Source organism: Pimephales promelas, chromosome 9 (assembly GCF_988280905.1).
Source record: "Pimephales promelas chromosome 9, fPimPro1.hap1.1, whole genome shotgun sequence".
Classification (NCBI taxonomy): domain Eukaryota; kingdom Metazoa; phylum Chordata; class Actinopteri; order Cypriniformes; family Leuciscidae; genus Pimephales; species Pimephales promelas.
Window position 1 is genome coordinate 22,710,388 of NC_142777.1, and position 12,709 is coordinate 22,723,096.

Genomic DNA, 12,709 nt, shown 5'->3' on the forward strand with positions numbered 1-12,709 from the left:
AACTAACAGTTACGTCATGGGTTTGACAGTAGGTGCAGGAGCAAACATTTAGAACTGTAACTTTGCAGTCGAGTAAAATATGAAACAGAAATTGTTAACTGTTCATTTTTTCGTTTTTATTTCAATTTAATAATGTGCAAAAAATAAAATGACTCGCAATTATTAGTAAAATAGATTTATTGGCAATATTGTTATTCACATACATTCCTCACCCTGTATTAAGGCTTGTTATAAAATCATTATCAGTGTAGCATAATGACTTTATCTATTTTGTCCTGAGTAAGCGGTGCTGCTTTTAAAATAATAATAAAAAAAAACAGTTCTTCACAGTGCACAATTTTAAGGAACAAAACAAAAAGTGAACTTATTCAGTGATCTTTTTTTAAGTTTAAAATTTACACCAAAGATATTGTGATATCACAGTAATCACAGCTTTTGATGGAGCCCTCTTTGCTGCTTGCACAATCATCTTCAATAACAGCAGATCTACATGCTGATGAAGCCCTCTAAAAACACCCTAGCTCCTTCTTGTGTTTGTTCTTTTTGGCTTTCTTTAACTTCTTTTAATCACAGTAGCTTTTGTTGAATATAAAATATCAATAAATCAAGAAACAAGTGTTCATGCTGCTCATGGCCTCAATGAGGAATCTTAGAATGCATCTTTGAAGAATATTAAGTAAAGCACATATAAAACAAATTATTAAAATAATAAAATACCCTTTTTCTATAATGATAAACAATCTTTCACAGTTAGATTAGCTATTGAACTGAAGGCAGGTTCTCCAGGCAGGAACTCCATTAGAACATACGAAAGCAGGCTCTACGGACACGCACAAAGAATAGAAATGTCAATCTGGTTCACCTTCGAATATATTTCAAAATGGATTTATTTAAATAAGATGAAAATCATAGCTTGAGTTCTCACATAGACCAGTTTCTTGTTCTCCTCCGTGTCTTGGAATACCTTAAACACTGCTTCCACATCAGTCTTCTTCAAGATTAGAGAGTTTGAATCTAAAACCAGAAGGAATCATTTAAAAAGTGAGGAGGCTCATCACAGCATGGGAAAATATTGTACGTACATTTTGAATTTATAAGCTGCAAAGCCTTCTCCTTGGTCTCTTTTTTCTCCTCACTGTCCCGTGGCGGCTGCTGGGGTACGTTTCCATCTGGCCATATCTTCTCCCGGAAAATGTCAATGTAGGATGCAATCTGATCTTTGGTAGGATGCATCCTTTTTAAAAAGTTGTTTATTTTCCTGCATGGGACGAAAGCTTACTTTAGCTTATCTTCACATCTATAGCTAAACAACCTTGGTATTTGAATAAATATACTATTAAATACTTACTTCTTTACCAAAGGCTGGACTGGTTTTAGAATGGCATCAACAATATTAATGAGGACTGAGTTACCTGAAAAGGGTAAAGACAAAAATTAAAGGGCAAAGAACATTTTTTAGTTTTTAGTTTCAGTTCTTGTCCATCATAAAAGCCAAACAGAACAAGGAGTAACATACCAGTTATTTCCTTCAATAAATCAAATATGGCTTTGGTGGCCTCAACCTGCTCCCAATTGGTCTGGGGTTTCTTTTTCTGAGGCTGATTTGTCATTTCGTCCTTGAACTGTCCGGTTTTCTCTTTTACTTTGAACTTATGTGATCCATTTAACTTTTTGTGAGTTAGCTTTTCTTTTTTGTTTGTTTTGACCCCATACTGGGCAATTCTAAAGCCATCAACTGGGTTAGACTGTAAACCTTCAGTATGGTTCATGACTGACCTTGAGATATCATTGGAGTATACAGTGGGAATTACTAATTTTGACCTATTAACAAAGATATCTAAGCTCTCAGCAAGACTATCCTGCCCATCACAAACCACATCAGCATCATCAAAGATCTGATCATTGTCTTGTATATCCGGTTCTTTACTTCTGAAGGGGTCAGTCTCTTCATCAGGGTTACAAAACCGTACGATTGTAGCCATTGGCCCTTCTACAACTCCCCCCTTTGGCTCTTCAAATGTTTCAATGCAGGCTTGCTGTGCTGTCGGTGCATTGTGATGTCTTGAGGCTCCTGTTTCAGCTTCAATCTTATCCTCCCCTCTGCAGTTATGGGACTGGGAAAAAAACATAGTAACATTAAATTACCTGTATCACCAGAGGGTGGTGGTATTCTCAATAAGTTACACTGTGCACTGGTAATTGAAGCTAATTCAAGCTAAACGGACAAGACCATTTGGACAAGATAGACATCAAATATTTAAATATGTAGGCTATATTGATCCAAATATATAAAATATTGATATTAATACACTACCATTCAAAAGTTTGAGGTTGTTTTTTTCAATGTTTTTGAAAGAAGTCTCATATGCTAAGGGATAGTTCACCCAAAAACTGAAACTGAAAAAAAATGTGTCATTAATTACGTTCCAAACCCATAAGACCTTTGTTTGTCTTCGTAACACAAATTAAGATATTTTTTATGAAATCCGAGAGCTTTCTTCGGACCCTCCTAGACTGCAATGCGATCACCACTTTCAAGGACCAGAAAGGTAGTAAACCTTATGGGTTTGGAATAGTTAATGACAATTAACTGAGGGTGTATAATTAATGACAATTTAAATTTTTGGGTGGACTAACCATTTAAAGAGTCTGAATTTATTTGATCACAAGTAGAATAAAAACAGTAATATTTAATGATTTTAAAATAACAGTATTCATATTTTTCTCACACATATTTTTTTCTTGTGAGGTCAAAGCTGAATTTTTAGCATCATTACTCCAGTCTTCAGTGTCACATGATCTTTAAGAAATTATTTCTCAAGAAACATTTGCTTTCTTATATTATAAATGTTGAAAACAGTTGTGCTGTTTTGATTCAAAAGAACACCATTAAAAAAAGTAACAATGTAAACTGTAACTTGATTAATTATTAGTGCATCTTGTAAATATAAGTATTAATTTAATTTTAAATATTCGTACTGACCCCAAACCTTTGAGCGGATGTAGATCATCAGTTTCATTATTAGATTGTCTTTAAAGACAATGGCTGAATTAAACCCGTATTTCCACTTGCCATTGTGAAGCGTTTACTACAGAAAAGTTGAGTGAGTGGAACAGGTATTCTAAGCTTGAGTGATTGCGTGGAGCTGGAGACGGACTCGGACACTACTTTCCATATTCATGGATCCACGTATAATAAATAAAGCAAGGGTGTAGAATAACATTCAAGCTATTTAAGTCATAAATAATTTTTTTTATTTTAATTTTTCACGAGAAAAAACATTTTGGTATCAAATAATGAGGGATAAAATTATTGACTACAGGGGGACTTTAATCTATTGACCTAAAATCATTTTTTACCTCTTCCTCGTCGTGGCTAGGAGTGAGGAAGCTTGCAAGTCCATTTAGAAGACTCCACACACCTCCCTCGTGTTCCTTATCACTCAGCAGTCCAGCAAAAGGGCCCAAGAACTGGAATACAGGCTGAGTGTGACCAAGCTGTGCATCAGAAACCAGCTCCTGGAGAGAAATAAGGGGAAAACATTTCCAGGTATGTATATAATTACTGGCATTGTACTTGCAACTCCCTCTTACATTCTAGGCAGTGTGTGTGGGTGTGTGTGACTGCTATTACCTGTAAAAAGTGCTCAAAGGCTGATCTGACTTCCTCTGTGTATGCATCATCAAGTTCTTCTTTTGTGTTTTCCACTATTGCAGAAATAGAGGGTAAAGCAGAAGATTCCTTCAAAAAAGAAGAAGAAAAGAAAAAAAAATTTTAAAAGCGAGCAACTACAATGATTTATTAAGAATAATTAATAATAAGAGTCCGATATTAATGACTATAATACAAAATACTATAGGTTTCAATAGAAACGATGCTTTGAAGATTCCTCAACATTTCCTCTCTCACCTGCAAGAGACTATAAAAATGAAGTATATCTGACTGGGTTTTTTTCACATCCCAGTGGAGATTCTCAGGGTTATTTTGTTCCTCCAGGTGAACCGTGAAACATAGCTCTTCACTTTCCTTCTGAACCTAAGACAATGTTTTTATCGTCATTATTAAATTATTAAACTCAATTAAGATAGCTTTCTTTGTTTTAAAATATGTCTCACATCTGTGACATGGACTGCCCATTTCCCCACCCGCCACATCTCATAGGAAAGCTTAAACTCCATCAAATCCTCTTGGACAGTTGTTAGGTAGACATCCGTTTCACTGTCCTTTAAAAAGAAAGCACAGACGTTGTCAATCACAACAAAAATTTTGTAAATCAATTCAATATTAACATTTGCTGGTATATACATTCCATACATAGTCATAGTCCAGGCCGCTTTTGATGGAGCCCTCTGTGCTGCTTGCACCATCATCTTCAATAACAGCAGGTCTACGTGCTGATAGAGCCCTCTGAAAAAGCTCCTTCTTGCGTTTGTTCTTTTTGGATTTCTTTAACTTGACCTTATCAACAAATTTAGAAAATTGTTCTTTGATTCTGTTGCCTAGTTAGAAAAACGAAAAACAATTACTTAATTATATTATTTATGTACACATGCATAAATCAAATTACTGAGATAAAGGAGAAAGATACACCACCCTTCTTCTTTCCTTTAATGTCTTCAGACTGACCGTCCTCTGCTTCATCTGTTAATCTGTGGAATTTCAATCCACAAGTTTAAAAAGAGACCGATATGAAAAATATACTTAGACTAAATGTGTAAAGATGACTTACTCTTCTGCTTCTTCACTTCCCATAGAGGATGGTGTGCCTTCCCTTTTTAAGTTTACCAGGTCTCCAATTGAGCTTTTAGGGGTTACTCTATCCAACTGCAAAACCACCATCTGATTCAGGTTGTCTGGATTACAGAGGTATGTCACAAGCACATCAAGTGCTAGACATGGACAGCAGGAGTAACAAAGAATCAGTTTATTAGTAGGAAATGAACGGCACAATTGGTATATCACACAAATAACAACTTTTGGGGTCAGTAGGATTGATTTTAATTCATTAAAGAATCTTGAAAATATGCCTCATGTTTGCACAAAAATATTAACTGCTTTTAACATTAAAAATGCTAATAAGAAATGTTTCTTGAGCACCAAATCTGAATATTATAATGGTTTCTAAAGGCTCATGGGACACACGTGACGTGAGTAATGATGTTGAAAATTCAGCTTTGCCATCACGGGAGTAAACTACATTTTACTGATATTTTAAATTGTAATGATATTTCATATTACCATTTTACTGTATTTTTGTTCAAATAAATGCAGTCTTGGTGAGCATCAAGAGACGTCTTTCAAAAGCATTAAAAAAACTCACTGAACCCGCAATCTTTTAAAGAGTGTGAAATTAAGAAATACAGTAAATGTGACAGACAATTTAAATGCACCAACAAATAATTGGTGTTTTTTTTTTTAATAATAATTATTTCTATAAAACATTTCATTTAGAAATTATATTAAATATGATATTGGAGACAGTTGAGGGGAAAAAACAACACTCTTTATAGTGTCAATTGAGAAAAAGTGAAGAGATTAGTTTATTTTGGTGCCCTTGAGTATTTAGGCACAGAAAAATGTGGATGAACAAGTCCTTGAAGAATGAATGCTACAAATGTTGATCCCAGACAGTTATGATCACTAGAAAGATCATTAGAAAGTATTTAGCACAAAGGTCAGTAGGGCTAACCTTTTGTAGCTACAATCTCAGTTAAGACACTCTGGTAGAGTTTTGCTTCCCAGAGGTACTCAGGGAAAAGGTTTCGCACCAAAGCTTCAGAGAAAGTTCTGAGGACTGCCATTTCCTCTGACCTTGAACTGAACATTGGAGAACTGAAACAGAAACAGGCCAGTTTGCATTTTACTAGCAGTATTCCTACTCCATCAGGTGATTAGTCATTGGTGAGGATGGAAAGTCCATCGCTTTTGGCAGAAATGAATAGCTTTTAAAACACAAGCTCAAGAATCATAAGACCCAGTTCTGCTTATGGTCTCTAAAAAGTATGAATAAGATAAGGAAAAGAAAGGAAGTTCATCATAACAATACAGTGGTGTTGTCACTCACACCAGAATATTTTGCATTATATCAGGCTACAGACAAACATGCTCACCTGTCTGACTGTTTTGCATTATGCAGGTGGTGAGTGAAGATCCTAATGCAACCCACACTGATAGCAGACAGATCAAAGTTCTTGGCCTTGCAAATTATTTTCTCAACAACAATACTATACTCCTCCTGCAGTGCCCTATAAAGGGGCTGACTGTCGGCAAGTTCTGGGACAGTGTACCATGGCTGGATCAGGTGAGTATAAGCACATTTAAACACTACAAAAGACAAAAAGAAATGTAATCATCTCACTTTAATGACATACATGTATATCACTTTTGCTGAGGAAATTAAGCGAGTATAAAATGGTAGCAATCATATATGAGAATTCTTTTATTTTCTGATCTTGCATTTCTGTTTTATGTCATCTATAGAACAAATTTCAAAATGCGTCATGGGTTCAAGACATGGGTTCAGACATTATTTCCAGACATGCTAGATAGGCATAACGGGGGTGAAGCGTGTGATCAACAAAATTATTATTTACCCCGGAGGAGTGACATCTGTACATTTGGATATTGCTTTGTCTGAGACACAATTTGTCCGGTTCTGGTGGCATCAGTCTCATCAATGGCACCAACATTGTGATCTCTCTTTGCCTGAAAACAGGAGGATTAGGTGCAAGGTATTAAACAGATTAGGTCTGATATCAGTCATACAGAAATTAGGTCAGCAAGACCTTTGGATTTTGCTTTCTGGAAGATGCTACATACAGAAATGAGCAACAAAAAGTGTTCAGGATGTGAGAACCGGAACAAGTCTCAACCAAAGTATGCTGTTTTCCACATTCTTCCTACAGTTGTTCTGTCTAAAAAAAGTTATTTATTTTATTGTAATGCATTTACAATAACCATTGCATATATTTCTTCTATTACACTGCTAAAAAATATATATAAGCTAGTAGCTTTGTTTTGGGACAAAAGCACAGTAGCCTAGCTGGTTTAGCTGGTGCAAGCTGGGAGCCAATCTTGGACCAGATGGTTGTTTCATTTCAAGGTTGCCAAGCTGGTTTTGGGAAAATGATATCTGGTCAACCAGAAACAGTTACTATCTAACGTTAAGTTAGATTTTCCAACAGGGCAGAGCCAATCACTCCATGAACGTGTTCAAAATAATAATAGTAATAGCCTAATAATAATAACAGCCAGGCAGAACTATTGTTAATGTTCTCAAGTCACATACGTTGATATACATGAACACAATGTTACCTGTCGTGCTGTTTCCTCGGGTGTATCATCCGTTTGAGTGCTTGTTTCACGGTCTTGCTTTTTGAAAGGGAAATTTAAAAAGCATAAAAAACAAAAGAACGCTTGTGTCCATATTTGTCCAAACTCTGAGGAGTACCAAACAAGTACAAATATAATAGCGAGAAAGCATTGCCAAGTGTACATTTTTTAAAGGTCCAGGTTCAGAACGAAATTCCTTCACATTAGTGTTCTTTCGTCCTTTTTAAACGCTGCACTGTATCCCTCCCTTCAGACAGACGAGAATCATAATGCAACCGGAAGGTATGTGTTTAGTGGTAAGAGGAACTTGCGATTGTAATGTGATGTGTGCACCTGAAGATGTCGTGGTATTTTCCCTTTCTGGAACTCTGCTAATCTTTTCTATAATAAATATTCTATATATTCTATAATATTTTCTGTAATGTATCGTTCTCTGCAATATATTACGAAATACAGTTTACTGTGAAGGCTATTAAATGGCAAAATTGCTCACTGTGCCATAATTGGTATCATGCGCCAAAAATAGATATAACTGTGGAAAATATGATTATTTGGTATAATATATATTTACTGTGGAAAATATAATGATTTGGTATAGTTGGTATAATATACAATATATATATATATATATATATATATATATATATATATATATATATATATATATATATATATATATATATATATATAGTGAAAGTACAATGAAAGTACCCATGAAAAGTAATTTGTATTACAAGTGTCTTTGAAATTAATTTTAATATGCAAATGAGATATCGAATATGCCCAAAATACACCCAAAGAGACTTAAATTTGCTAACACAATAAAACTTTACAAAGTAAAAGAATACATGAAAAGTAACTTTTTTGTATTACAAGTTTCTTTTGAAATTAATCTGAATATGCACATGAGCTCCACACTTGTCCTAATGTGCACAGGCAGAAATAACCTTCATATGACAAATCGGCCCAATCTTCATCCAATCATCCTACTGCCAATAGCTGATGGCAATGCTGCTTTTAGACTGGCCTCTAACCTGAAAACTGCCTGGCTTGCAGGGGTATAACCCCTGCTTATATTGTCTTCAGGGGCAGTGTTGGGAGTAACGCATTACAAAAGTAATACGTTACAGTAACATATTACTTTTTGCTGTAACGCAGTAGTGTAAGGCATTACTAATCAATTTTCAGTAATATTTTACTTGTTCCATGTTCAGTGAGGCTTGTATTACAGTGTTTTGTCTGCTTTTACTTCTTAAAGGCAACAGACTATGTGAAAGTTTTAAAGCAGTCTTTTAGTGCCAGTTCAGAGCGGTCGCGTCTGTAACATTGTTTTTTCCTCATAAATGCGAACACGAAAACTAAAATAAAATGAATATTTTAAGTTCTATGGAGACTGGAGAGCCAACCCTTCCTCATCCGATTTGCGCAGTGTAATTAACAGAATTACAAAAAATATATTTTACCTCCTATTTTTTTGTCACGCATGAATGTGTGTCTTTTCCCTAATATTAAAAATAAAACATAGACTGATATTTGTCTAATGCCTGGAGTCCTTTAAGGAAGTAGCCTATATACGTTTTAATACATGTATTTTCTGAGAATTTTTATTTCAAGTTTTGACTGCAAATGTCATCATGTCCATAATGCTGGACTTCCCCAATTTTAAATAATTTATCCTCAACTAGTTTTGTGGTGTAGGTCTACGTATTTTATAATGTTAACTTCAAATAATACTAATAGCCTAATTTAAAGATAAGGCAGCATTGGATCTGGACGGTAAGGAGAATAACGCTGGAGTTGGAAGAGGTGTGTCGTGATTCTGTAGGTTCGTGGATCTGAGTCGTGTGGCGAATCGCGATTTCGGTTTCATATTGCATATCGTTACAGCCCAAACGTTAAGTTCTACTTAGTTATTTTGGTGAAAGTAACTCAAAAGTAATACATGAGTAATGTAACGCATTACAATTCTGAGACAGTAATATTGTAAGGTAATGAATTACTTTTAAATAACAGTAACAAGTAATACCTAATGTATTACAGTTTGGAAGTAACTTGCACAACACTGTTCAGGGGTCACGGAGGCACACAAGCCTCCCCACCATGACAAGGTAGCAAGAACAGGGGATGGTTTTTTGTTTTCCTTTTAATTTTTTTTTTTAATCCAGCCTGGATCCTCAACCAACCCCTTCTCTGTGGCTCTTTGTTCTGGCAGCCCCTATCAGTTCCTGGTTTGTTCTTTGCTAGGTTCTTCCCCTCTGGGTCATATTCAAAAATCAGATAGATCAGGCAACTGTGAGTGTGCGCAGCACGACATTCTCCGCAAGTGACAGTGCAAGGGAGTCCATGTATTTTGCATGTGCATCTCTTTGTGCTGCAGTCTTTCTTGCAACTAGACCAGATTACATCTAGTATTTCTGGTGGTGCCACAGGCTGATCAATCATTATTGGCATAAATCTCCCATCCAAAACATGCCACCCCCAGTCTTTTTGGGTTCATACATTCACTTGCCCCTTACTCCATCATTTGGTAAAAGACCCGAAGACTATGGAACTTTGCAGCTGTTTTACGTTGGAGCGAGAGTTCCATTGGAGATGAGTTCTGAGTTACTTTATCACAGAATCGCCTGTATCTGAGCATATCCAGTGATTCATCTTTTCTTTTTCACCCCTATACAGTGATACTAGAGATTTTTCACCTGTTGTAATGATGATGCCTTTTTCCACATTTTCCTGCGACTGGCTGAACACAGCTTGTTTGAGAAAGCGTGTCATTCTTTACTTTTTTCAGTGCCATTCCCTTTCCTATGGAATCACAGCCTAAAATGGCATGGATAAAGAGGAGATTGTCACACACCATGGGACCAAGTAACTCCTTTGTCTGCTTTATGCATCAAACCGTCTTGTTTTTGATGCTTTTTTTGGTTCTCTGGTGCCAGAAACAACTCCTGTGCATTCAAGATCAGCATGATGCAACAAGAGTACTAACAAGTCTGTGTCATAACCTACTAAGACAGCGACTGCGTCCCAATTAGCTTACTTATACTGTGACCTAAAAGTATGTACTCTTTTTGTGAAGAAAAAGTAGGCCTACATACTTTTGAGTGTGTAGCAAAAGAGTAGGCAAGCTTTGGGACATACTATCGCGTCATCTTTAACAGACAACTCTGTCGCGTGCTGCGTGCATCCAGTCAGCACCGTAAACTGCCCTGTCAATTATCTTGTCACAGTTAAAATCCTCCATTCAGTCTAATTTGATTTTCTACCGATTCGGAGATCATGCTGATACTCGTGTTTGCAATTTGAATATGATGCATTTAAAAGGTCTATCTTTTAATATCTTTACAAAAGTTCACAATGCTGCTGCAGATGCAATTTAACGTACAACATTGAATAAATTCATTTTAGATACTGATAATTAATCACTCAAACCTCTTTATCTAAACCATGAACCTCTAATAACCGCGGGACTCGCACGTCCTCCATGTCTGTAGTTTCTTAACACTTTTTACTCATGTTTGTAGTTCTACTGTATTTTAGTAGGGATGGGCATTTAAAGCAAAAATAATATTCAAAAAAAGTTGGGTGGGCTATTATTTGAAAATCGCACCCCTCCACGTATGCACACACCAGAGCGTGTGAGTAAAGCGGAGTGAAGTGACACTTAAATATAAGTTAAAAACCTTAAATATATGTATATAAATAAAAAGGTTGCTGCACAAACGCCATTCTGAATAGACACATAACCAGCATTTATTTAGAAAGCCAACCCTTGAGAGTTAGAGTTTACAATTCAAGACTAAAAATGAACCCAACTGTTAATATTGAGCTCTATAGCTCAAACATACAAAACAAAAAATATTAATATATTTCTTAAATGTATAAAAAATATTATGTGAATTTAGGATTGCAACTCATAACCACAACTAACGTTAAAAAAGGGATTCACCTTTATTGCATCAACAAAACTATTTTATCTTTTATACAAATAGTGTCTCTTTAATTAAAGACTATCCTTGTGCTCTAAAATAGTAAATCCATACAAGAGCAGTACAATCAAGCTTAAACCTAATTTAAAATTTTTGCCATGGTATAGAGTACCCTATACTATTATATTCCAAATTCATTACACACAACTCTGTCTACTGTCGTAACTTTAATCTTCTAGCCTGCAAAAAGGTTCATTGATCGAATCAATGAATCTTTTTTTGTGAACGGGTCTCTTGAGATTAATCAAACGCATCATCGTTAGGCTATTGAGTACCATCACTTTCCTAGCAGGATCAGCAATCCAGATAGCAGAAGATAAATTGATTCTTCTTGGACAGGTTCATTCAGGCAGCTGGGATATGATTAAACCTCTACAGTCACATGATGAAATAGAGCATACTGCCAGTAACACTGCCAGCCAGATTAAACCCATAAAAATAGCACCATGCGACCGAATCTGTACAAGTCATGTGATCTGCTGCGAGTAGCGCCTGCCAGCCTGCGCGAGTTTGAACAGCATTCCAGGATTTACGTCACGTCCGGTCACGTCCAAGAGCGAACATGCAGTGTCGTGTTGCGTAATCTGCTGCTCGTCATGCAATTGACATTTGCTCCACTAAACCGAACACATTTATCACCTAACATTGACGAAACAGATGGTAAATTCATGTGATGTGCATTTTTTCTTTATTCCTTTTGCCACGATTTGCGTAGCTAATGAAAATTACATTAAACTCAAAATATGTATTAATCCATATAGTTGTGATAATGTGCAATGCGAAGCAATCAAAATGATTTAAATTAAATTAACACGGTTCTAAAAACAGTTTAATCATAAAATTGAACAGCCCGTCTCTGAGAAATTATTTAAAAAACAAATTGCACTCATTCAGAAGGCTATAATCTATTTTCAACACCATCCACTATTTATCCCTACTTAACATCCTGTAATACCACACTCAAGAACTCCACGCTTGAACTGAAGGTGATGCAAGGACGGATTAGTGAGCTAATTTACGACTAGCTTGATGTCTACTAAGAGGTCACCGAGGTTTTTAGCGTAAGAGGGCATATATGAGCCTCCTTCTCCAATAGTGCATCTCACTTGAGAGTCATTGGCCTCACAACTGTTAATTTTATTATTGTTGATAAAATTAGGTCACCTACAACAGTATGACCATCTGACCCTCTCAAGATTCAGCAAATTTCCCCCATTTCAATTAGTTTCATGTGACTCTACAGGCTTAAGTCAATTTGCATTTCTTTGGTTAACCAAAACTTCAAAATTCAGCTCAAGTGTGAAAAAAAAAAAAATGCAGAAGCATATAAAACGCATTTTGCCATTTAGAATATTATACAGCAACATGATTATTATACAGCAACATCAAA

At 35.8% G+C, this 12,709-nt stretch overlaps 1 protein-coding gene across 3 annotated transcripts; it reads right to left on the minus strand.

Moving 5' to 3' along the window:
• Positions 1–159: 159 nt before the first annotated feature.
• Positions 160–7,628, minus strand: LOC120474429 (uncharacterized). Of its 3 annotated transcripts, none has more exons than XR_016169690.1 (16): positions 7,316–7,628; positions 6,595–6,706; positions 6,112–6,325; positions 5,691–5,833; positions 4,731–4,890; positions 4,595–4,650; positions 4,316–4,500; positions 4,117–4,224; positions 3,911–4,036; positions 3,635–3,742; positions 3,361–3,519; positions 1,517–2,114; positions 1,349–1,412; positions 1,083–1,274; positions 926–1,014; positions 160–820 (listed from the first exon to the last, which is right to left on the minus strand). XR_016169690.1 is itself a non-coding variant. In XM_039664682.2 (16 exons), exons 1-16 carry the CDS (start codon positions 7,496–7,498, stop codon positions 725–727), a joined length of 2,166 nt encoding a protein of 721 aa, XP_039520616.2. In that variant the 5' UTR covers positions 7,499–7,627; the 3' UTR covers positions 160–724. The 3 variants fall into 3 exon arrangements, 2 of the variants coding, with proteins under 2 accessions (XP_039520616.2, XP_039520614.2); XM_039664682.2 differs by having other exon boundaries at positions 1,083–1,258; positions 1,928–2,114; positions 7,316–7,627; XM_039664680.2 differs by having other exon boundaries at positions 1,083–1,258; positions 7,316–7,627.
• Between the last annotated feature and the right edge of the window lie 5,081 nt (positions 7,629–12,709).

Excerpts from the sequence above, each read along its gene's own strand:
- LOC120474429 (XM_039664680.2), bottom strand. The coding sequence starts at position 7,498 with ATGTACACTTGGCAATGCTTTCTCGCTATTATATTTGTACTTGTTTGG. Across the intron at positions 6,326-6,594 it reads ACAGATGTCACTCCTCCGGG|TGTTTAAATGTGCTTATACT; the intron begins GTAAATAATAAT and ends TGTCTTTTGTAG. Across the intron at positions 1,413-1,516 it reads TTTATTGAAGGAAATAACTG|GTAACTCAGTCCTCATTAAT; the intron begins GTATGTTACTCC and ends TACCCTTTTCAG.